The 24,586-nt window shown below is 43.5% G+C and overlaps 2 protein-coding genes across 10 annotated transcripts in view; both read left to right on the top strand.

Moving 5' to 3' along the window:
• LOC126559365 (AP-2 complex subunit sigma) overlaps positions 1-24,586 on the top strand; it is a 576,875-nt gene that overhangs the window by 397,068 nt on the left and 155,221 nt on the right. The window lies entirely within an intron of this gene.
• The window catches only part of LOC126556989 (peripheral plasma membrane protein CASK), a 210,257-nt gene that overhangs the window by 35,056 nt on the left and 150,615 nt on the right, over positions 1-24,586 (top strand). For 7 of the 8 annotated variants that reach the window (XM_050212593.1, XM_050212596.1, XM_050212598.1 and 4 more), the window contains exons 3-10: positions 1,659-1,764; positions 13,269-13,346; positions 14,200-14,381; positions 20,419-20,594; positions 20,884-21,006; positions 21,112-21,259; positions 22,941-23,119; positions 23,691-23,858. In XM_050212593.1, the coding sequence (XP_050068550.1) occupies positions 1,659-1,764; positions 13,269-13,346; positions 14,200-14,381; positions 20,419-20,594; positions 20,884-21,006; positions 21,112-21,259; positions 22,941-23,119; positions 23,691-23,858 (1,160 nt within the window). The remainder of the gene's footprint in view (positions 1-1,658; positions 1,765-13,268; positions 13,347-14,199; positions 14,382-20,418; positions 20,595-20,883; positions 21,007-21,111; positions 21,260-22,940; positions 23,120-23,690; positions 23,859-24,586) is intronic. The other variant, XM_050212601.1, reaches the window with a different exon arrangement.

The following is a 24,586-nucleotide window of genomic DNA, read 5'->3' on the forward strand; positions in this document are numbered from 1 at the left end:
GGACAAACGATATGGGTGTACGGTAGGATTTGGTGTGTGGGTGAAGTACGGAATTCTGCAACTACGAGAAAGAATCCAACAACCCCCGAATCTTGTATATTTATACGTGTGTGTGTATGTGCTTGCGCGAGTAAGAGTCGAGTGGAGTGGAGTTTTGGTTTGATGATGGTGGTCTCTGCCTGCTACAAACTGGTCTAATGAATGCAAAAGTTCCATCGGTATGTTGGTCATGTGCGCCACTCGAACCAACACGGTTTGTGCTGTCGACACACAGTGTGTGCTTATCGTATGGGTTCGGCTAGTAGTATAATAAATAGTGTCAATAGTTAACCAAGAGGTTGTATACTTGTTACACCACCGCAACGCTCTCTCGTTACAGAATACTAATGAAGTGCAGAATTGGAAGCTTTAGCGGAAACGGGGCTTTTCAATCAGTTTGTTGAAATGCTGCTGGGTTCACCATTTCTGTAAGCTTTTACCAAACTAAGTAACTACTTAAGTGTGGTTAAGCTTTTCGTTGAAGTATTTCATGCATCATATCTGATTTAAAATACTTTGGAAAGTAAACAGTTTACTCCAGCACTGTTAACACTATCGCTTCTCGATGCCATCAAGCCAGCCCTTCGCCAGTGTTGTAGCAGGCCGGCAAGTCGGCAGGTTTCGGTTAGGCCTACTTAGGAATTCATGCCAGCTTATATATGCAGATCTACGAGCGAGTCACTGAATTACATGCCATGATATTTTGGACAGAGTTTGGCTCCTTTTTCATTTGCCATTTTGGCTTGCATATGCGTATGAGTGTCTGTATGTGTGTGTGTGTAGGTAGGTGCATGGATTTTTGGCTTGTTGGCTGGCTACGTCTCGTGCTCTAGTTAAACGGCCTGCGGGATTAGAGACCGTCGTTCGAGAGGCTCTCCCGTGGCGCTGCTTCTGCATGCTGTATGTAGCGTTGGAAAATGAAGCAATTTTCAGCTCCCCCAGTGGAATATGTTCGGTTTTTGATTGTTTCGCCAACTGGCGCGTACCCTCCGTACATTGTTTATAAGGCGCGTAAAAACCTGTAGCTTTTTCGCATTTATGCCGAGTCTGGGTCGAGTTTCAGATGCGACGCCCCGGGTTCGTTTTATTTCTGCTCGCAAAATAATCGCTTTGCTATGCAAAGTGGCAAACGAGCCGATTCGTTTGGCAAGCTGTAAACGTAAGACAGTTTCATTACCGCTTGACACAAGAAATTGGATAGAAATAGTAAATTTTAAAGAAAAAGGAGCTCTGATAAAATATATTTTGAAGGAGTCACTAAAACAAACCCTGTGAATGTTGAAAAGAATGCAGTAGATAGTATCATTTTTCATGAATTTGGACCTCTGCCTTTGGGATTTCCGTAGGATGTTGTTTACCATCTAGAGATCAAAAGGCTTTAGAAAGCAAGAAAGTGGGAGAATAATGCAAAAAGAGAGATTATTTGCGCAATTATTTTGATGTCCTTCTGGTTGTGTTTCTTACGGCTCCAATGCTTTCCCAGCTATAAATCTCGTTGTGATGTCTTTTAACTTGTTTTAAACTATTTTATTTGGATCCCTTAAATTGTACAACAAAACATTGCGCCAAAAAGGCAAGCTTAAATTATCATGCTGTTTATCACAATTATTCTTTTCCAGATTTGAAGCGAGAGGCCACAATATGTCACATGCTAAAACATCCGCACATCGTCGAGCTGCTGGAAACGTACAGCTCCGAAGGAATGCTGTACATGGTGTTTGAGTAGTAAGTATGATAAATGTTGTTGTATGGTTTGTGTGCAAATGGAAACTCTCCCTCTGTTGCGATTGCTGCCACGGTTGCGTCCCTAAGGGAAAATGGTAGCTTTGAGTGATAATAAATAGACACGGAAAATCCTCCCAGGAATGTGCTTAGAATAACAGATAACACCCACAACACAAAGCGATTGTTTTTTGAAGAAAATCCAGTAAATAATGTGCTACGTTTTATTAGTGAGAAATGTTGAATATTTTTTTTTTCGGTTCGGTTTTATGTCGCGAATTATTAAATTCGTTATTCGTTCGAATTTATTAAGCTCAACGAACGGGAATCGTGTTTAAAATATCTATTCTTAAAAATTAATGAAAAAAGAATTACCGGCTTCGTAGTTTTTGTATGTTAATTTTGAGAAAAGGATCCATTTGAGTTTAATTATATCTTACCGTGGTGAATGAATTGTCTGGGCTGCGCTCTTTTATTACCTTTTCTCATACAAATGGTTCCTCGGATTTCGATCAAAAGAAAAAGCGTTTTTCGCCCGGTTTTTTTTTCGGCAAAAGTTTCTCAAAAATTTAATCGCCGATTGCAATTCTTTTGAAGCAGTTTGTTCGTTCGTGCTATTTTCGCCTTTTATGGGTTTATTTTATTTTTTTATTTATTTATTTACAATTGAATATGACGGTCCAGTGCCGTATTGTCAACACCACTTGTGTTGAAAAAAAAAAAAGTACAATTATATTGATAAGGCATTTCCTCCTTATTCTTTGCCTTATCCCGGGCATACTCGGTTATGGTTGTGGTGATGGTGATGATGATGATGGTGATGATGATGATGATGATGATGATGATGATGATGATGATGATGATGATGATGATCTATTGGTGGATGTTGTGCGTTTTGATGGTCCAGGACTATTGTTGTGTCTATGTGATGATGGAGGTTCATTATATCCGAATTCCGGTGGTGTTGTGGCCGTTCTATTGTTGATCTTTACGATATGGTCTGGACTGCAACGAACAAATAGACATCGTTAAGACAGCACGAACATTTATTTGTCTGCGTACAGTGCTCTCCAGTGCATTCCAGCAATGACATTCCAAGCTCAATCCAGTCAACGTCCAATCAAAGGATGATCGACAAGCTCTATCCCGCAGCAGCGAAAGCGACTTCACTACTCCCGAGACTGAGCCCGCCAAACACCCCGAACCCGACGCCTACACTGTCAAACTCAATGTGCCAAAACTGGACTGGAGTGGAGAACACTGCACTTTCAACAACGCCTGCCTCCCTTTTACGGCAGTGTTGGAATCACCCTCGAGTGCTGTTGCCCAGTCATCGGATCACCCGTGGCACTACAAAAAATACACTTAAAACATAGACAACACAACATTTAACAAAAAAGGAATTGGGGAATACGAATAAGGATTGGAAGGATACTAGGGATGTGGAATCATAGGACAAGACCGTTGTCTCTGGCGAATCGGTAAATGATCCTCATGTAGGGGAGGTCACTGGTAGCCAACACTTCTCTAATTTCTGTACCCGGTCGTCTGCCGATATTCTCGACTGCGCTCATCAAGGAGGGTCTTGCGGTTTCAAATTCCACGCAGGACCACAGAAGGTGATCCACATCGTGGAATCCGTTACCGCAGCCACATACTTTTGTCTGAGCCAGAGTTATACGCTGTAGATGAGCATTCAACGCAAAATGATTCGACATCAGTCGAGACATCATTCGTATGAATGCCCGGTCTACAGAGAGCCCATCGAACCAAGGCCGCAGGGACACTTGCGGAGAGATCGAGAAGAGAAAACGCCCGAGTTCATCCGCCTCCCACATGCTCTGCCAGCGAGACAGGAAAAGTTGCTGTGGAAAACGAATGAACTCCTGGGCCAAGATAGGTCGGTCGTAAAAAGCGCCTTCTTGGACGCCTGTTTTGGCCAATGAGTCTGCCTTCTCATTGCCGGGAATTCCACAATGAGAAGGGACCCAAATTAGCGAGATCTTATACGCCTTATCGAACATTGAGCCAAGCAGTTCAATGATTTTGATGGTGAGGAAATCCTGACTCTTAACAGCCTTCGGAGATCTCAGAGCTTCAATGGCACTAAGGCTATCAGTGAAGATGAAGTACTGGTCCGAAGGTCTCGCTGCTATCATCGATAGTGCGTAAAATATTGCGGCTAGCTCTGCGGTGTAGACACTACATGGCTGCCTCAATTTGAAAAATGCCTCGGTGGACTCGCTAAAAACACCGAAGCCAGTGCCCTCCTCAGAGGATGATCCATCAGTGTAGTACTGGCTTATTTGGTCTAAATGACCATACTTGTTCATGAAAATACCCGGAACTACCCTCGGGCGAAGATCATTAGGTATGGTCTTAATTTCCTCGTGCAATGAGGAATCTGTTATTAAAATGGAACTGTAGTTCTCAGGAAGGGCAGCACGATTTAATGCCTGTGGAGCGCTAGGATGCACTTGTAGGGCAACAAAATCTTCATAAATCTTGAGGATTTTGCTCTTAGAACCTGTCTCTAGAAGCGCTTTAAAATTTTCTATTATCAAGGGATTTGATACTGAACAACGGACTAGAAGGCGAAGCGACAGCATTTCAAAACGTAGTTTGAGCGGCATCACTCCGGTCATCACTTCTAGGGACATGTTGTGTGTGGATTTCATGCTCCCTAGTGCGAGTCTAAGACAGCGGTACTGTAGCCTTTCAAGCTTGAGTATCAACGTATTGGATGCCCAATGGAAGCATATGCTTCCATATTCCAATACGGATAGTACCGTTGTCTTATACAGTCTCAGGACGTCTGATGGATGTGCGCCCCACCAGAATCCTGTGACTGTCCTTAGAAAGTTGATTCTTTTACTGCATTTTTGCACCAGACGGGTGAAGTGAGTACTCCAGTTTAGCCTAGAATTGAACCATACACCAAGGTATCGAAAATTGTCGGTAATTGATATCTTTTCACCATACAGAAAGACATCAATTTTCGGGTCATATAGCCTTTTCTCCCTGTTTTTTCCCGTATCGCTAAAAGGAGAAAAGACTACCATCTCAGTTTTCGTAGCAGAGAACTTGATACCAAGGTTTTCAGACCACTCGGAAAGATTGTCCAGAGTGGTTTGTAAAGCCAGTTGTATTTCGTCGGCGTCTCTGCTTGCAACAGATATAACGCCGTCGTCTGCCAATTGTATAAGACTGCAGTTTGGCGCTAGACAAGAGTCTATCTCACTAACATAAAAGTTATACAACAGGGGGCTCAAGCAGGACCCTTGTGCTAGTCCATGGAAACTGGTCCGTTTTAACTGCACGTGACCATTGTTGAAATTCATAGCTTTTTCCGACAAAAGGTTGAATAACAAGTTATTCAACTTTGGTCCCAGGCCCGCATTTTCTAACTTTTGACTCAGTTTGTATGGAGAAACTGAGTCAAATGCCCCCTGTATGTCAAGGAAGATAGACCCCATGTTCTGCTTGCGTGCACGGGCAAGCTCTATTTCAGTCACCAAAAGCGCTAAACAGTCATTAGTACCCCTGGCTTTACGAAAACCAAACTGAGTACTTGAGAGAAGGTTGTTGGTTTCCAACCATTCTTCTAACCGTAAAAGAATCATCCTTTCAAGGAGTTTCCTCAGACACGAAAGTAATGATATCGGCCGATATGAATCGTGTCTTGATGGCGGTTTGCCAGGCTTCAAAATAGTGACTACTTTCACTTCCCTCCATTCTTGCGGGACGCTGTTGAACTCCAACATATCGTTGAAGATTCTTAACAAACGTTTCTTGCCCATGTCGGGAAGATTTTGCAGCAGTTTGCTGTTGATCTGATCCAGGCCTGGGGAAGAATTTTTGCTTGAAAGGAGGGCAAGCGATAGTTCAACCATAGTGAACGGTGAGTCCATGATAGGGTCACTGCCAGGCGCATTTTGATGAAAATTCTGCGCAGGAACGAAATCGGGGCAGAGCTTGTGGGCAAATTCATTTAGCCACTCGCCAGAAAAGCTTTCGCTCTCGTTGATGTTGTTACTGTTTCGCATCCTTCTAGCCATCCTCCAAAGCGAATTAAGTGAAGCGGAAGGGTCTAGGTTATTGACGTATCTACGCCAATAGCCCTTTTTCTTCGCCTTCAACAGGTTTTTGCACGATCTCTCCAGTCCTTTATATTTTTCATATAAAGACCTTGAGCCCGTGTCCCGGAATGCTTTAAACGCCTCCCGCTTCTTGTTAAAAGCCGCTTGGCAATCCTTGTCCCACCAAGGAGTGGGAGGTTTTTTGAATGTCCTTGCTTGGTGGGAGCGCCTTGTTTGGGCTTCAAGAGCGCACTTGTTTATAATGGAAACAAGTTTTTCGTACTCCTGAGCTGGAGACAAATCTTCCAAGTCAAGAGAAAGCGAAGCGGCTACTAATTCACCGTATCTCGTCCAGTCGATGTTCCTCGTTAAGTCACATTTAACGGGGATTCCACCTTCTGGACATCCTCCCTTGATGTAGGAAATTTCTATCGGCAAGTGGTCACTACCGATAGGGTCCTGGATCACCTTCCAACTAAAATCCAGGGCCATCGCTGACGGACATAGAGACAAGTCCAGTGCACTCGCCCTACTCTTCGGTGTGTGCATCCTAGTTGCCTCTCCTGAGTTGAGGATTGAAAACCCATATCTGTCGCAGATGTCTCGGATAATTGGAGCGCGAATGTCATCCTTATCGCAGCCCCAGTCGATTCCATGGGAGTTGAAATCTCCCAGGATCAAAAGTGGTCCAGGCAAGACCGCTGCTAAATTTCCAAGATCCTCTTTGATCTTTTCAATTTTTTCTTTTTCATTGTTGGCTATCGGGGGGATATAAATGGATGCAATTGTCACGTGAAGATCGCCAATTTTTGCCTTTACTGCGACAGTTTCGATAATTTCTTGCCTAGGGGTAGGTATTCTGCAGAAAGCGTGACTCTTTCGAACACCAATTAGTACTCCCCCACCCCTTGTAATGCGATCTTCACGGATTATATTATATCCTGGGAAGGTAAGATTTATGTCTTCCGATAGCCAAGTTTCACAGAGGACGAACACATCGCAGTTGTGCTCGCCCACTAATGCTTTAAAGGAGTCTAGCTTGCCAAGCAAACTCCTACAGTTCCACTGTAAGATGGTGGCCCTTGGAGGAATTAATCGTCCAATCGGACCATCATGCTTAAGCATGGCCATTGGGCCAGCCACTGTTTGATCATCCCCTTCAGGAAAGGAAGGGCCCAAGTAGCGATCATGTGCAGGTGCTGCGGGAGGTTGAGGGTCATGAGGAGGGACTCTAGGATCTCGGAAAGGGACGGGGTAGGGGTTTTCGGAGAACCCCCGATTGGAAAAGCCAAGCTTTCCAGAGGGGCTTCGGTCCGGGGGGATCGCTTTTTCTTGGGCTCCTTCCTGGCAGTTTGGGGAGCGGGAATGGGTTGTTCAGCATCTCGTTTCTGGACTGGGGTGGAAGCTTTAGCTTTGGCGAGACGCTGTTGTGCCAAGGATTTAGTTTTTGTCCTTAGGACTTTCCTTTGTACCTTTTTATAAGGTACTCTCTTCACTGGTCTCAATGGCACCTGTTCAAGTGCAGTCGGGCTGGACGTGTCATTTGCATCTGTACCCAAAACAGCAAAAGGGTTTGATGCGTTTGCTCCCTTTAGAGCATCGCTGTACGATCCGCGTGCCCTCTCGGAAATTGTTTTCGTCTGCTCCTTTTGGAGTTTTCGGTACACGGGGCACAAAGCTACCTCATGCCACTCATCCCGACAATGCGAGCATTTCTGGGAAGGGGCTTTGCACTCCTCGGTGGCATGTGCCCCTCTGCATTTTCCACAGGAAGTTTTGCGAGTACAAAACGCATCGGCATGCCCAATCCGACTGCACTTTGAACAGGTGGCCACCCTTGGTACGTACGGCCGGTCAATGGGTATCCGGAGGCCTTCTAGAATGAGGGCCTGCGGGAGTACCGTACCCTCAAACGTAACCCTGATTGAGGAAGTCGGAATGTATTTTTTTTCTTGCTTGCTTGAAGCATCAAGCTTGAAGAGCTTTTTTGCTTCAAGCACTTTTATCTTGGGCGAGTTTGGGGTTTGAAAAACCCCAAAGCCCAATTGCACCACTTCCTCCTCAGGGTAATCGAAATCCTCGATTACGCCGGAAACCTCAACCAAACTACCGGGAATATAAACACGATAGTGCTCCGTATATTCTGGGTCAGCCGCAATGACGTTGGCTTGAGCCCGGTCCTTTGCGGTAACCCTGATCTTGTTTGGGCGCATCCGAAAAACATCGGCAACGCCCGGGTACTTTTTAAATAACGATGCCGCGATCGTCCTTACATCGAGTTGTTTAACTCGCGGCATAAAATACACTATTGGCTTACCCTCCCACGACGGCGGGTAAGCACGCGCTCGGTGTTCTGATAGCGGCTCGTTAGTTGCTACCAGCGGGGCACTCTTTGTTAGCGGGGCACTTTTTGTCACCTGGGCACTCTTTGCCAAAGTGACACTACTACATGTGGCCTTCGAAGTCGAAGGCCTATCATCCAAGGCAATTTTTTTTGCCGCTGGTGCGGCCTTGGGACGCCCCGGCTTTCTTTTTACCTCCTTGGTAAGATCATTCTCCCGATCAGAGTCGGAAGCATCCTGCTCTACCGCCATGGTAGGGCCGGAGACAACGGAGCGGATAAAAAAGGGGTAACACTTACCGTATCACACGATGCACAAATAAACACACACCGACACACACACACTAACTTGTAGCACAAGCGCCGATCAAAGCGATAGCGTTGCGTTGATACGCTTGCTTATCGCTACGATCAGCAGCAACGATACACACACTAACACCACAGGAGCACACGTCGATCGCCAGTCGATCGATAGGGATAACGGGACACTCTCCGCACGAATATCGGAGTAAGACGGAGACACCGATAGGTGCGTTACGGGTAATCGCGTTGACTACGCATTCGCACTCGAGAACAATAACCTCTTTCTGCCGTATACAAATGATCCGTAAAGACGCTTTCGAGCGAAACACGTCCTTTCGCTACGGAAGCTGGAGGCAGACTGGGTGGGTTTATTTTATGCAGCGTATTTTCTTCTTTTTTTTCGAGCGCGCGTGTGGGTGCTTATTCGTGCGTGATGATAAGCGGGCCGAATAAAGCGAAAGTGGGATGTGGCAGAGCAGAGCAGCAGGCAGAAACCGATACGCATCTGGAATATTTTTCGATCTGTGGAAGTGTACCCACTTTCGTACGCATCTAAATTTATGATTATGGATAAACATCAAGCTTCACTCAATGCTGATCGCAAACGTTATGGCTGTGGCAATGATAGAAGAAACGGGTGGCCGTAAAAGGGGTGGGGGAGGGGGGGTGTACAATTCTGTTTTAGTTCCCTTTCGGATCAATACCTTTACACATTCTTCCACTGGCCAGTCTGTCGCTAGAACTTCACTTCCATCTTGAGCAGTGGTGGGATACGATCGATTTAAAGCGAGTTCTCATGCATTAAGGCTCACCAAGATGGGTGAAGTTGCGGAAGTAAAGTGGACTTTTGGAGATGATTACCACACTGGCATAATTTTCTGTCGAATCATGTTAAGTGGCCTCCCTCCCGGGCCACCGGACAGTTTTGTTCGCTGACTAAGGATATAATCTTCTCCGTACGTAGCGGAGCGCAAAGTTTTCGCCAATAGTCGGCATGAAGTGATTTGATGATGCTGTTTTTGCCTTGCCAGTAGAGCATCGCTGGTGTGGCTCGTAGACAGGAAACTTGGATACCTTTTCCAATAGTTTGATGTTCGGTCAGCAAGATTGTCCTATTGTGTGATGATTGTGGCAAGGTATAGGTCAAGAAGGGAAAGTTTACTCGTGAAGCTAAGGGAAAAGTAGGAGAAAGAGAGACAGAGTAAAAGTTGAGGCTTAGAAACGTTTTGAACACTGATCGAATTAGTGTAATTAAATTTTATTGGAGGAAATGAAAGAGAGAGAGAGAGAGAGAGAGAGAGAGAGAGAGAGAGAGAGATCGTCCTCTGAGTTTGGCCCGGATTTCTATACCGGAAGTAAGCGGTTGTCCTTTTTGGTGTTTTGTGTGCTTGTATGTGATATCAACGGACTTGAGTGTGTGTGTTTCGGGTGTGCCCAGCGGGGTAGTGTTTGAATAGGAATGTTTGCGTCTTCATACTGCTCTCTCAACAGACTGACGATTTCAAAACCGATCTGCTAGTCGGATATAATGGGTGTTCTATAGATTTAGCAGTAGGACTGAAACAAAACAGAAATATCCGTGCGGAGGCTTTCGGGATGGTTGGGAAACGTACTAGAAACTAAATTAAAACTATTTCAATACCAGTACAAATGTCTGCAATTGGTTGGCGAGGGAGAGAAACTTTTGTTCTACTTTTACGTCGCATATTGTTGTGAAAATGTTGCTTTAATAAATTGGATTTGCTATTGGAGAATAAAAGGCGCATCAACTTAAAACAATTGTTTGTATTGTTGCGACTAACGGAAGGATTTGTTGTTGTTTTTTTTTTTAGAAATTAGGGAGAAAAGCTCATAAAAATCTATTGATTAAGCTAATAAGAGTATGAAATATTTCGATTGGTGTAAAATAACCTTTCAGAATGCCTTGAAAAGTGTTTTATGCTAGTTAGGTTTGCAAAAAAACAAAATAAATATGAACTTAAATATTTTTTCAATGATTATTGAACTTTCACAGACTTTGTTCTAAGGCAACTTATAAAGCCAAAAAATGTTTCAAAAAATATAAAAAAGTTAAAATCCAAAACATCCACTAGGAGTGGTAACATAAATAACAAAGCGATAAAAAAACTCCCAAAGAATGTTTTAATATATTAAAACGTAATTTTCAACAGTTGTTTAAAGCTAGGATACTTTCCGACCAAATGGAAAATTTCGAAAGTTGATGCAATCCGAAAACCCGGGAAAGATAATACTTTTGCGGCTAATTGCAGACCTATCAGCCTTCTCTGTTGGAAACATTTTCGAAAGGATTATTGCAACAAAGTTAAGATCCCACACCGACCGATAAAATATCATTCCAAAATGTCAATTCGGATTTCAACCAGGACTATCTACAACACACCAATTATATCGACGGAAAAGGACATTGTTTACAATAGAAACATGAAAAAATATCCCGCTTTAGTATTTTTAGATGCAGGAAAAGCGTTTGATAGAATCTGGCATAAAGCTTTGCTATTTAAACAAATTAAACTAAAGTTTCATCATTATTTAATTCACATCATACATAGCTTCACATAGGGGCGGCCCAGTGGTGTAGGCGACAGCGGCGCCGATCTTCAAACGGTAGGACCGGGGTTCAAATCCCATCCGGATCCGTCCCCCCGTAGTGAGGCGTAGTTGGCGTGACCTTAGAGGAACTTGTTAAGCCAAGAAGAAGAAGAGCATAGTTTCATCACCGACAGAGAAAACAAGATAACAAAAAGAGAACGGAGAAAAAAAGATAACAAAGATAACAAGAAAACAAAAAGATAAAAAAAAACTAGAATAAAAATAGAGTAAGATCGGAAAAACACATAAAACTAGGGTATAAACTAGATCAAGCATAGGTTTATATATTTATAGCTTCTTTACCTATGTGGGTTTTTTGCGAACAATTTATTTCCTCACGAATCATTTTCAAACGCCAGATCGGTAAATTTAACGTTAAAAATCGACAGCGTCAATATAATACTTATCAATAACGAGGAAAGACAAGATTGAACCTGTTAAAATATTGTAATTTTTGTATATTGTACTCATGGATTTTCTTTCGAATAAACTACCACTACTATTACTAGTTAGGTTTCCCAAAGAAAAGAGCTATTCCGGTGCTACTTCATCAACCAATTAGTTGCACACAGACCAATCAAACCCCTTCGTTATTTGATGGGTAAGCCTTTAGTGGTCAATTTCCAACGTCCAAGCTTTTCCACTTATGATGGTCGCTATTTGCTGGTTTGTTGAATTTTATTGGATAGTATTTCCTGCCCAAGTGTACACGGTCTGGTGAAAATTTGCCAATGCTTTCGAAAATCAATGGCAGCAATCAAACCGGGATTTATTTTGTCTGCTTTTTTGTTTTTAAATTACACTCGTTTTCCGACCATTATGAAGGATGTAAATAGAAGAGCTACAACAACAAAAAAAGCAAATAGAGATTTGAAGAGTAATTTTTCCATCATGTTGAAATATTAGTTAGGGCTTTTGTTGTTGTGCTTCGTGTTCGTGGCTGTTCATTAATAAAGATGCTTTGCGATTGGAAAACCAAAGCACGATGGAAACGTTATAGCGTCACGTTTTCGGTAGGGATTACTGGGTTAAACGAGTACGTTGGATTGTGTGATGTGTTTTTGGAGAGAGGATCCATCGGTAGCCCAGTATTCAAGCACTGAAGGAAATCGATCGAACAATAGCGCTGCGTTAAACTTGATTGGGAAAACGAAAGATGGGAAAACGCAATAATCACAACGAATTTAAAGGAAAATTAATAATATATAGCAACTGTCCAATATAAAAAAAAATAAATCAACTGAAAAACATCCTCAAAATCGTTACCATAATTTATAGATATTTTTCAAACGGTCCTAGAATTTCGTAGCAAACATTAATTGCTAAAATATGGAGCATCTTGTTCCTAGGATATAATTTATGCAACCATTACAAAGAACGCCTACAGCTTTCGGCGAATAACAATGAAGCTCAAAGGGTGATTGTATGTGTGTTGCGTGATTGATTCTATAAAATCATTCTTAATCAAACTCCGACAAGAATGAAACATGATGTTGAAAGATTGTTCAAACAGTAGCGCTCTCAAACCGTTGCCAGCATTCAACAGTGGTGAGAGTGGTCTCTTGAGTGGTCGGGTCGATTTTATAACCGTCGTCCAAGCCGCCGAAGCATCTATTCGGTAGTGAGCAGCAGCAAAATGATGACGGGACCAGTTCTCGTTTGTCATTATCATATTTTATCATGCTTAATTTCGTTACCCGTCCAGTGGCAGCCGTGCTCGCGGTCGGTGTCCGACGTTCGGAATCAAACGGTGAAGCCAACTCGCGTCTCGCGTCAAGTGATTACCATCCGCACTGGAAGGAAATGTTTGAATGATCGTTCTTTGCCGAAGAACGATGGATTGATGAACACCGTTTTAGTGTGCTACCGGGACTGGGTTTCTTTTGTCCGTTTCGCTTCCACTTCAGCCTCGCATTTTCGTCCCATAGTCAGTCGCACTTTAACACAGGCCTGTGTTTGATTACCGGGTTTCCGAAAAGCATTTGCGCCGCGTCACTATCGATGTCGCTGTTTGTTTGCTTTGTCATCGATGCTTCAGTAAACTGATACAACGTTTCGTTTTGTTTTTTTTTTTTTCTACTCCTTCTCTTTCTCCACTCGTGTGCTGTGTCGTGCACGAAACGTACGGAAAATCCACATCTTCAACGTCACCCGGAACAAATCACATTGGACAGCATGGAAGGATCAGATATTTGCTTCGAGGTGGTGCGCCGTGCCGTTGCAGGATTTGTGTACAGTGAAGCAGTAGCGTGGTAAGTAAAATGGTAGATTTTTTTTTCTTATGTTTGCTTCGTTTCCCCGTGGGAAAAAACACATTTTTGCTGCTAGATTACCGCACGTGGGTGTGGGTATGTGGGCCGTTTTTTTATTATATTATTGTCTGATTGAGCGTTGGTGGGATATTGATGAGAGAGAGTATCAATTCATCAATATGGTTTTTCGGGGCGAGATGAGATGTTTCGTGATAGGAGATAAAACAATAATGGATTACTTGTGCCGGCTGGTTAGAGTTTAAACCAAAAAAAGGTTGTCCGACTTAGCAAAGATGACCACCGATTGTAGATAACCGCAGGATAATTAAATCGTAATGGGAAAAGTATTTTCCCATCAAAACCAAACCCAAAATTTATGAAGCTTTCGAATTGAATACGCTTTTTAAAAAAGGGAAATGAAATTATCGATTAGGAAATCGATCCTTTTTGGGAATGCCTTCTAAACGTATCAACATCATGCATATGGTTTATAGGGCTGCTGCCGCAGAATAGCCATATATCGACGCATAAAATCAATGGTGCATTTTCTACCAGTGTGTGTGTGCGCGTGTAAGTGCGCTGATGGTTCTATTGTTTTTTCACGTGGAAATAATTTAATTTTACCAAATCAGCCATAACGAGTGGTGTTGCCTCCCGGTGCGTATCTCGTGGTGAAACAATGAAAACCATGGTTTTTCGTTCGGGCCGATAATTTTCTACCCGCTTGCAGTCAAATCATGTTTACTAATCGATCTTCCTTTTTCTGTCCTTTTTTGGGGGGTTAAAATTGTGGTGGTTTCGCTCACACACTCTCTCTCCTTCTAACTCTCTTTCCCGGGTGCATTCCTTTCAGTCATTATTTGCGGCAAATTTTGGAGGCGTTACGCTACTGTCACGAGAACGACATCATCCATCGGGATGTACGGCCCGCCTGTGCGCTGTTAGCAACTGCAGACAACTCCGCACCCGTCAAGCTCGGTGGTTTCGGTTCGGCCGTGCAGCTTCCAAATGGGCGCGATTCGGTGGAGACGCATGGTAAGTTTCGTTGCTATAATTTTACATGAACGGTGATATGATGTGTATTATGAATCGATGAGCAGGATGAGCAGGTTTTTTTTGTTGTTGTTGAGTATAAGGTGTTTAATTAAAGTGTGTAGTATGGATGAATTTTAATGAAAGGGTATTGAACGGTAAAAATACAAGAATTCCATTCGTTGATGGAGGCGCATGGTACTTTGTAGAATATTGTTTCACGGTGTTTTTTTGGTCGAAACAATTGCATCTGTACCTCTTAATACCAAATGACGAACCATTTTTTTAATAGAAATTTAACGAAGAAGACAATTTCAAATGTTTTTAAAAGTTTTTTTTCAAATTATGTTATAATTTTGACTTTACTACAAAAACTTGGTTGTTTGACTGATGCTTTCGATTTTTTTTGGCAAAGTTTTGTGTCTGTCTTTTTTGTTGTTAAATGTCAGAGTTTTCCAAAGGTAAAAAAGAAAAAAAAGAAGCCCAGAAAAGGGTTATGCTTGCCTGTGTAATATAAACAGAGGTAACACATTTTTTTTTCGCTGCATCGAAACACGCGCACATAGCGTAATGTTTAACGTGATGTTATCAAGACCGCACCGTTTTTTTTCTCTATTCAGCGATCCTCAAATGAAAGATTGAGATTAGAGTACGAAGGCACAATTAACTGCTGGCAAATGTGATGGACACAGCGTCGAAAGATAATTAATTGGAGGCTTCACGCGCTGAATTAATAAAAGGACACAAGCGGAAAATTAATGAACATTTTCCCAGTGGGCAAATTTTCGGTGTTTCGTCGGTGTTTGTGCGGTTTGCCTGAAAAGGGGCAATTCGTCGCACGGGGCGCGCACACTCATTGTAACCGAACGCTGGCCATCGGGTCGTTTGTGGTCGTTAGGTCGTTAGGTTGTAAATCTCCCTCCAACAACAACAACAACAACAACAAAAAAGGTAAAACAAAAAGGTCAACTAATGCTTCTGAGATCTGAGCTGAAATCGAGGCACATAACCATATGCTAAATGGTGTGAATCTTGTTTCGCTGAAGTGAGGATCAAAAGAGGTAAATGGGTGGTGAAATCTGTGGGCGGGTTTGGGTTTTTCGTCCGAAATAAAGCTGTTGTTTGAACAAATGTTCCCTATAGGAAGCCTTCCATGGTAACATGTTTATGAGATGTGATGCTTGATATCGGATTAAAGGAAGAAAAATCATCAAATTTCACTAGAGAAAGAGTTAAAGTAAAAACAATGTTGCAAGAATATACACTCGTTTACAATGTTACGAAAGTTGTCATACAACTTAACCTGTGCACTGGGCAGTATGCCCTGCACCGTGAGTTATTATTGTTACCCTTTTGCTTATAGTATTTTATCCCGACACATCTATTGTGATTGCGATCGTACACAAATGCACAAACACACACAAAAAGCAGCAGAAAGTATGGTTCTTTGTTTTGACTATCAACATTCCTCGTAGTTCAGTTAAAGGACACTGTGTTTCATCGTTTGTTTTCTTCTCTCTTACCTCTTCTCCTGTCTCATTCTTCTTTCTTCCATACGTCTTCTCATTCGCTTTCGTTACGGTCAACATGTTTGCTTGTTGCAAACACTAACAAACACGCGTGCCCACACAAAAACACATACACACCTGTACACATGCAAACCCACCCTGCTGTGGGTGGGATCCGGGCCGACAAACAAATACAAAAAAAAAAAAAAAATGATTCGAAACCAATGGTTGTAGAACGAGTCGACCCTCATCGTACGTTTTTAAGTCCGCGAGGAAAACTCTACCTGAAATCAGATAGCGAGGGTAAGCAGCGTGCCAGGCACAAGCCAGTCCGTGTTTGTTTGGTTTCGTGTTTTTTTTCCTCTTCTTTCCATTCCATTCTGTGTACATTTATCTTTAACTATCTGTTTTTCATATTCATATTCTCTTCCTGTTTGCTGTTGTTACGGTTACTCATCCCTCACCCAGACGTTGCTTTATCTTGTTTCGCATCAATCTGCTTCGCGTGTGTGTTCGCTTTGGTTTTCTTTTTTTTGTTGGTTTGTGCACACGTACACACGTATTTATCATTGTCTTTGCCTTGTGCATTGTTGTGGGGTTGTTGTTGTTGTTCTCAGAAAATCTTTTCGTTTTTCGTTGTTGTTTGCTGTTTGATTTCGGTGTCGTTAATGCCGCCAGCCTCCCCTACGAACCCCGTTTCACTTTGGTGCGGCTGTATAGCAATCAGTGGCAGACATAACTAGTCGTTAGTTTCCATCATCTCTTGTTTCGTTGCTGAGTGCACACAAGTAGGTAGACAAACACACACACACACACACACACACACACACACACACACACACACACACACACACACACACACACACACACACACACACACACACACACACACACACACACACACACACACACACACACACACACACACACACACACACACACACACACACACACACACACACACACACACACACACACACACACACACACACACACACACACACACACACACACACACACACACACACACACACACACACACACACACACACACACACACACACACACACACACACACACACACACACACACACACACACACACACACACACACACACACACACACACACACACACACACACACACACACACACACACACACACACACACACACACACACACACACACACACACACACACACACACACACACACACACACTTATTTACATTATAGCTATCACACGTAGACACGTTTCACCAACAACATTTGCATACAATTTTAAAACACACAGACACAGTAAGAAACTTGTGCAGAAAAGAAGAAATACATTTATCTTAAGTCAATGTTTTGTGTTATTTTGATGCTTTTACGGCATCGAAAACCGAAAACCGTTTATAATGGCGGCTAAGAATAAGTAATAGAACCGCCTTTTGAAGCGTAACCGATTTGGTGGCCGTGTTTGCTTTTGCGACATTTTACGAAAGACAATAACTTTTGTGCAGTAGAATGGAAAGTTTCTCAGTCTTTGCAGAACCGCTTCTGCGTCGCCTCTGTTCTTCGCTACCGATAGGAGAAGCGTATCATCTCGCCTCTTGCCAAAACAGACAGGCGCGCAGCAGAAGTTGCCGAAGTTCTTCACTAATGTGTCCACCAACCGCCCACCAAATGCTTTCGATCAAAAGCGTACGAAAAGAACATGCGGTTTATTGGAGTGGCAAATCATTTCCAGTCGCTTCCTTTGTGTGTGTACGGGCAGCGTATCCTCCATACACCGCTTGCTTCCTTCCCTGGCTGGTCACACCGGTCTTCCCGGTTTGATATTTGCATGAAATGAGAAAAGTTTTACTTGAATAAACCGCTAAACGCTGCTGTTTGGAGGAGGTTTGCTTTTGACATTGGGCGAATCCGAATGTAAGCTTTCGATGAGGTGGTTGGTGTGTTGTGGTTTGGTGACAAGTTGACTTGTCCGTTACTGTTCAAGTATCCAGTGTTTCTTACCAGTTACCAGCTACTAGAACAATCTGTTAAGTGCGAAAAAGTTCTGCCGTTTTTTGGAGCTTTTCGTATCCAAAAATTTTTTAGTTTGGTGATAAGTTTCCTAGTGGATTATTGAATGAATTCCTGGTCAAATTTCTCCTTATCATGTGTCAGTTTTGTACTAATGTTTCCATTAAAATTTTGTACCTTTTGTAATATTTTTTTCCCAAAAAATACGGTTAGTAAAAATCATTACAACGAACGTTGTGGTCTTGAAAGAAAGTGAGATCCAACGTATCCATTAAAAAATTCATGCTATTCACCCGCCGAATACACTGCGTAGTGGTGTCCGGTTGGAATTTCGTGACGTGTAGCAGACAAAACTTTTTGTGGTATTCCAATTTACCATTTTGCTAGAGTAAGGTTTATCCTACGTAAATACGCAGTCCATAGCACAACTCCTGTTTGCAGCTACGCCCCCCAACCCTGTCTAAAGGAAGGTATCACAGTTCAGTTCACAAACTTTAGGGGTGTGTATGTGTGTCTGGAAAAGTTTGGACGATACTTAACGATACCAACAGTTTGTTGTTCAAATATTTAGACAGTGAAGCACAACGAGTGTCGCACGATGTAATGGCTTTGGTGATGCGGGTGATGGGGCCCGGATGTTACGCGAGGCGGTACGACACAGATGAAGAGGGTTTAAAGGTAGTCTTTTTGCTAATAATAGCGGAACGTCAAGCTCAGGCTTCACCCATCCGACCCCGAACCACGTGCAAAAATTACGGATTCTAAAGGTTTTCTCAGCTGGGACGATGTGTGTAGCTTGCATATGCATGGTCCAGTATGTCTAGCAGGTAGAGAAGCAGTAAGTGAAGGGCGAAAGGAACGGACTGAAGAAGGAGAGAGGACCCGTGTTTGAGCAAATGTAAAGAAAATCTTGCTTTGCAAGCTCGAAAAACTAAGCCCCATGCCTAGTGCTTGGCGGGAAAGTTTTAGTTCGGTTTAGTTTTAGGAGATTTGTTCTGAATTATCGGGCCCAGGATCCAACAAACTGACCTGCAAGTTTGGAAGATAAATTAAGAACTTTCTGTTTCTGTTTCTGATTGAACCAAGTGGCGAATGTTAAATTTTGCTGATAGAAAAGGGTGCTCTATGCGTGTGGTGAAAAGATTCGAGAACTTAAAAACACATGGGTGGGGGGGGGGGGGCGAGTTTGGAGTGCAAATAGATTGAAATAGGTTGTTTGTATTGCCGTGTAAACTCATACCAGGTTATTATTAAACTGTTTTCGAGTGGTGTCTTAAAACAACGTCACAATTCTTCTTCACGGAAATAAACATAACAAGAGTTCTAAACGTAAGCTGCTATATTTTTGCAAAACCCTATGTTTGCTTTCATCTCACTGGGATCAGGGTAACGCAAACACTTGTGCACCTTCCTATCACTTCTCGATAACGGTTTCTTCTTTTTCATAAAATAATTGCTTAAGAATGATGCGTTGATACATGACGAGATGGGTAACAAGCATCCCCGAAACGATACCCATATGCTGACACCAAACCCGGGATCATCCGTATCCTTATCCGCTCAGCCGAGAGAAATCGAGCTGCTTAGCGACCCATTTCCGTCCGATTTTCGACCACTACTTCGACTCGGTGAGTTTCGGCATGCCGGCATCTTTTGAAGGCGTACGCACGTTTGTGGAATTCTAAATCACTTTCAATTTGTCAGACGTAGGATCCGTTCGTCCGATGGCTGACAATGGAGAGCGTGTGTCCGCGTGCGTCGGGTTTCGGTAGTGATTGAGCATTTTAGCGTGGTTGTGTGGTGATTTTCTAGATTGCTTTCGTTGCGTTACTCAACCGAACCGGGAGTCTCGATGTCGAAGGTTTTATTGAATTGAAGTAAGCTATCTCCTTTGAGCGATCTTCATTCCTGGGGCCTTTTTTTGCTGATAGAAAGAATGGAAACAAAGAAGGGAAAGGGAAGATAAAAGTGATAGGAGGATTGTCTAAAACTAGATGAAAATAAGACGATAGGAATGATAGAGTTCTTCGGGGAAATGATTTACGCATGGCCGGTTGACAATACACAAGGACATGTACACAACTAAGTGAAGTTCATTCAAATGTAAATGCACAAGAATAAGGAAGAAAAAGCTTTGATTGCACATGACAAAACGAAGTTTTCGTGGTGTAACTTAGTAAGTAAAAATTTCGCACAAAGTTGTACATATTCTATACCTACAGCAGGATTGCTTTCAAGCTGTTGCGTAGTTCTTGATCCAGCATTCTTTGCTTTTTACTGTACGAATACGTCAATATTACGTCAGCCGGCACCTCAACGCACCAGATAAAGCAAACGATTGGTAGTTAATATGCTTTCTCACAATGTTTTGTACGTGTTTACTTGTTCGGTTCTTTACATCAGTGAGCTTCATGTAATAGTTAGTTTCTCACATTTTTTCCATCACCTTTTGCCATCGATAACTGGCACAAGTATGACTGATAAGTTATGTTCTAATTTCTCGTTGGTTCACATCTGCAATAGGACGCGTCGGGTGCCCTCACTATATGGCCCCGGAGGTGGTTGCACGGCGTGTGTACGGCAAGCCGTGCGACGTGTGGGGTGCTGGTGTGATGCTTCACGTTCTGCTATCCGGTCGTTTACCTTTTCACGGTTCCGGCAAACGGCTGCAGGATGCCATCGCTCGGGGACGTGTCACGGTAAGTGTAGTTGGTAAGATTTACCCGTTTTCCCTTGCCTTCCGCTCGGCACACACCATATAGTATTGATGTCAATCGACGCCGAGAATGCATCCCTGGACGAAGATTTGAAGGCTTACGGCGTGTGTGTGCTATTTATGTAGCGTGCGATAGAATTTAATATAGCATGCAATAGCATGTTCGACTTCAGCATCCCTTTTGCCACGTCCTCGGGGCGTTTGTCATCGTCGACACATCCCCATAGCAAGATATCATAACGAAGGCGGGCATGTCTACGTTCTCATTACAGCTGGATACCCCCGAATGGAAGCATGTATCGAGCAATGCGAAAGATCTGGTACTGAAGATGCTTGCACCGAATCCCATCAGCCGGCCGACAATAACGGAAATTCTGGATCATCCTTGGATACGGGTAGGTTGTCCCTTGCTATTTCCGAAACTTGTGACGTGTTAGGGTCGTTCTCACGTAGGAATGATATTTTTTTGTTGCTTTCCTCCCCCCTTCCCGCTTTTACAGGATCGTGACAAACTGCAACGTATTCACCTGGGCGACACGGTGGAGGAGCTGAAGCGCTACAACGCGCGCCGCAAGCTGAAAGCCGCCGTCCAAACGGTTGCTGGCGGCGTTGCAATGGATCCTCTGTGCTGTGCGGATACCGACTCAAGTGAGTTAAAGTGAAGCGACATTTGGATTTTTTTTTTATTTAATGCTTTACGTTCTCAGTGGTAGAGCGGAGAAACAGGGGCTTGTGGGATGAGCGTATCACGACTTAACTATTATCATTTGAATCGGACAAGCTTAGCGTGTAAATATTTGTCGCCCAAAATGGGTGTCCCATCTCTACGCTGTACAACAGTACGGGCCGTGCAAAAAGCACCAAAGAGCCCTTAAAGTGACATCGTTCATGATAATTTTAAAGCTGCTTTGGATTTTAACTGCAGCAAACTTTTCCCTACAGCTTTTTATTAGCGTACAAGATGTGCTGTCTCTCCACCGGGGAAAGTCCGCTTTCACCAGCACAAACTAACGACTAATTAAAATGCAATTGAACTTGTTTTTATTTTCTTCTTTTGGTTTGTGTGTGTGTACTGCTCTGTCGCAATGGACCAATGCCGATCTTTTCTGGATGCTGCCTTACTCTGGTGTCTGGCAAGGACGGCAACAATGCATAACGAAAGAGCGTGACATGAACAGTAATCCCGTGTTTCGAACGGAAGGACGCAACCGTCAACACTCAAGCCACGTTCGAAGCAGAAGCTGGAGCTGGAAAAACTGGGGAGAAAATAAAGAAAAACTCTTCTCCACACTTGCTTTGATGCTTTCTGCACGATGCTGCTGGTCACCCACATTAATGGGCACGATGGTCTGGTGCGGTGGGTGGTGCGGATTTTTGAAACATCAGCCACTGGGCGACATGCTCGAGTAGCCGAATCATCTGGCAGTTCTTTCTTTAATGTTATTGAAATGGCCTGCGGTTACCGGGCAGACGGGTGACGGGGCAACATATTGAGCTCCGTTCGTCGCGTTCGTGGCTGTGGCTTAACGTTGCGAGATGACTTGTTGCACACACTGCTGACTGGTCTGACTGGGCCGGGTGGTAATGTTTAGTGCACCGTGCTTAGAGTTTTACGCGCCACCGTTCTCGGTACGTGCTAGATGGGGTAGATACAGCCGTATCGTGGAAAAGTTCTCCATTCGTTGCTGCAAAATGGACGTTTTATTACCGACGACATGCTGTTACTGCTTATATGTTCGATGGTTTGGTGAACGAATATGTCTAAATAATGTCCTCTGATTGGGCGGGATGGGAATAAGGGGGCAGGCAATAAAACATATGGGGTTTTGTATGAATATATTTTTATTATTTTCATCCCGCGTCATTGGGAGCAATTGAATGAATGGCACACGACGTACTCATAGTACGATTATGAAATTGTAATTGAACATTTGTTGAATCCTTTACTCTTACGAAAGGCATTATGGAGGGGAATGGGTTTTTGTATTGATTTTAATATGCTTTATAGTTTTATTTTCCACGTTCAATTTAATTTCTAATTTATTTTCATTTAGTAGTTATTTGTTCTGATGGCTTTCCCACAAACAAGAGCCACCCCAAACACACTCGTTTGAATAACTTCATGCTATTTTCCATGCTTATTGTTTGGTCTCTATTTTCTTCTCGTTTTTCTCCCTTCACTCTCACATTCACGCGCCCCGCTCCTTCCATGCTGCAATCCTCATCACACACCCACCCACCCTATCGTTCTTCTGCGACATCGACAAACGAAACTCTGTTTCGCTCCCCATATGCGGCCGACTGTTTGCGGTGTTGGGGATGGTTGCAGTGGCCATTGGTACTGCATCGGAAAGCCTCAACGAGTGGGCTGACGAGGAGGCGGGCCTGGAGGCGATCCAGAAAATTCTTGACTCATTAGACGATATCATTGCTTTGCAAGATGCGAACTGCGATCCGGATGTGCTGGCCGGCATGCTGCGCGACGTCAAGCTGCACGAGTTGCTGCAGGTAATGGTTTTTGTACCGGGGCGTTCTCTTCCGTCGCGGTACCCTGTGTACATGTTTGTGTGTGTAGTAGTAGTAGTTTAGTAGTTTGGCTCTTATTCGTTAATGCTTTTACTCGATGGGTACATCGCTTCGGGTCTATTGCCCTGGGATCTTATTTTGCAAGAAAGCTTTTAAAATATGTACAAAAACTACAATCCATGGCAAGAGATCTACGGCGATGCCTCATTCCCTTGAGTTATAAATGTTCATTACGTTGATTTTATTCTAACTTTTATCTCTTTCTCTTTCTTTTTTCCGTTCTCTCTGGTTTATCTTTCCCCCATTCGCTCCCGATTTGTTTACCATGATCATCACATTTTTGGCTTGCTCATGGCATCAACCGATTCCGACACACACACAAAACTACGCTCCATCACGGAAACCCCCAAAAAACAAAATTCATCAACACAACTCGCACAAAACATCTCGCTACAATCTTGCAAACACCTGCCGGATGGTACCACGGTGACATGGTGGCACATTCATTTCATATCGCATTGCGCGGGGCTTAATGCTCTGATGCCGTATGCAGTTGTTTGATAGAATCAGTAGTTCGGTTATCAATCCATCGCGGGCCCCACCGGGAGACGCCATCAGCCGCTGCCGGGACGCGATCGATGCCATCTCATCCACCGCGGGACACAAGTATGTGCGCGAGAAGTCGGAGCTGATCAACCTGCTAGGATCACCACACATTCAGGTAGGTCGACCGGAAAACATTCGTGGCGGCGAAAACAAAATGCCCGGTGCTTTCGTTTTCTTCCATGTGCGCCATTCGTTTGCCACGTTCTGTTGATGCTGTAATTGCATACGCTGCCTCCCTTTCTCTCTCTTACACATTCGCTGCGGATATTTTTGTTGCATGCAATGTGCTTTAGTTGCATTTTATACCATCGTCCCCCAAGTTGCATCGAACATAACGCTATTGCTGTGATATGGGCAGGTTTTCCGCAGCGGTATTGTGCTTGCAATTTTCCCGTCAGGCGTCACCAGCATCGGTTGAGAGATCCGGGTCTGATTCGTGGGCTTTCGTGAGCGTTCTGTCCTGTCGGTTCGCTTTTGGATTTGGCGCAGGCGCGTTTCCATCCTGTAAAGCGCCGACCAGTGACCGGTACCGGAATTTCCATCGCGTAGCTTTTTTGGACACGGAAAGCTCTAGCCAGTCGAAGCTTTCTCTCTGCAGGAATGCCGGTTGTGTGTGGGTTTGTGGCGATAATAATACACAGCTCGAATCGGGGAAGGCTTCGCTATGCCGGGTGTGTTGTCAAGTCTGTTATCCAGAATGGTTAGACGAATTTTCATCGATTGTTCTTTCCACTCCCAACCCCGAAAGCATACTTCCCTTGCATCCTTTCCGCAGCATGTCAATCCAAAACAAACGTTCATTTTTCATAGCCTTTCTTGCCCGTTCGTATGATGTTTTTTTGT

This window comes from Anopheles maculipalpis, chromosome 2RL, assembly GCF_943734695.1.
Source record: "Anopheles maculipalpis chromosome 2RL, idAnoMacuDA_375_x, whole genome shotgun sequence".
NCBI classification, from domain to species: domain Eukaryota; kingdom Metazoa; phylum Arthropoda; class Insecta; order Diptera; family Culicidae; genus Anopheles; species Anopheles maculipalpis.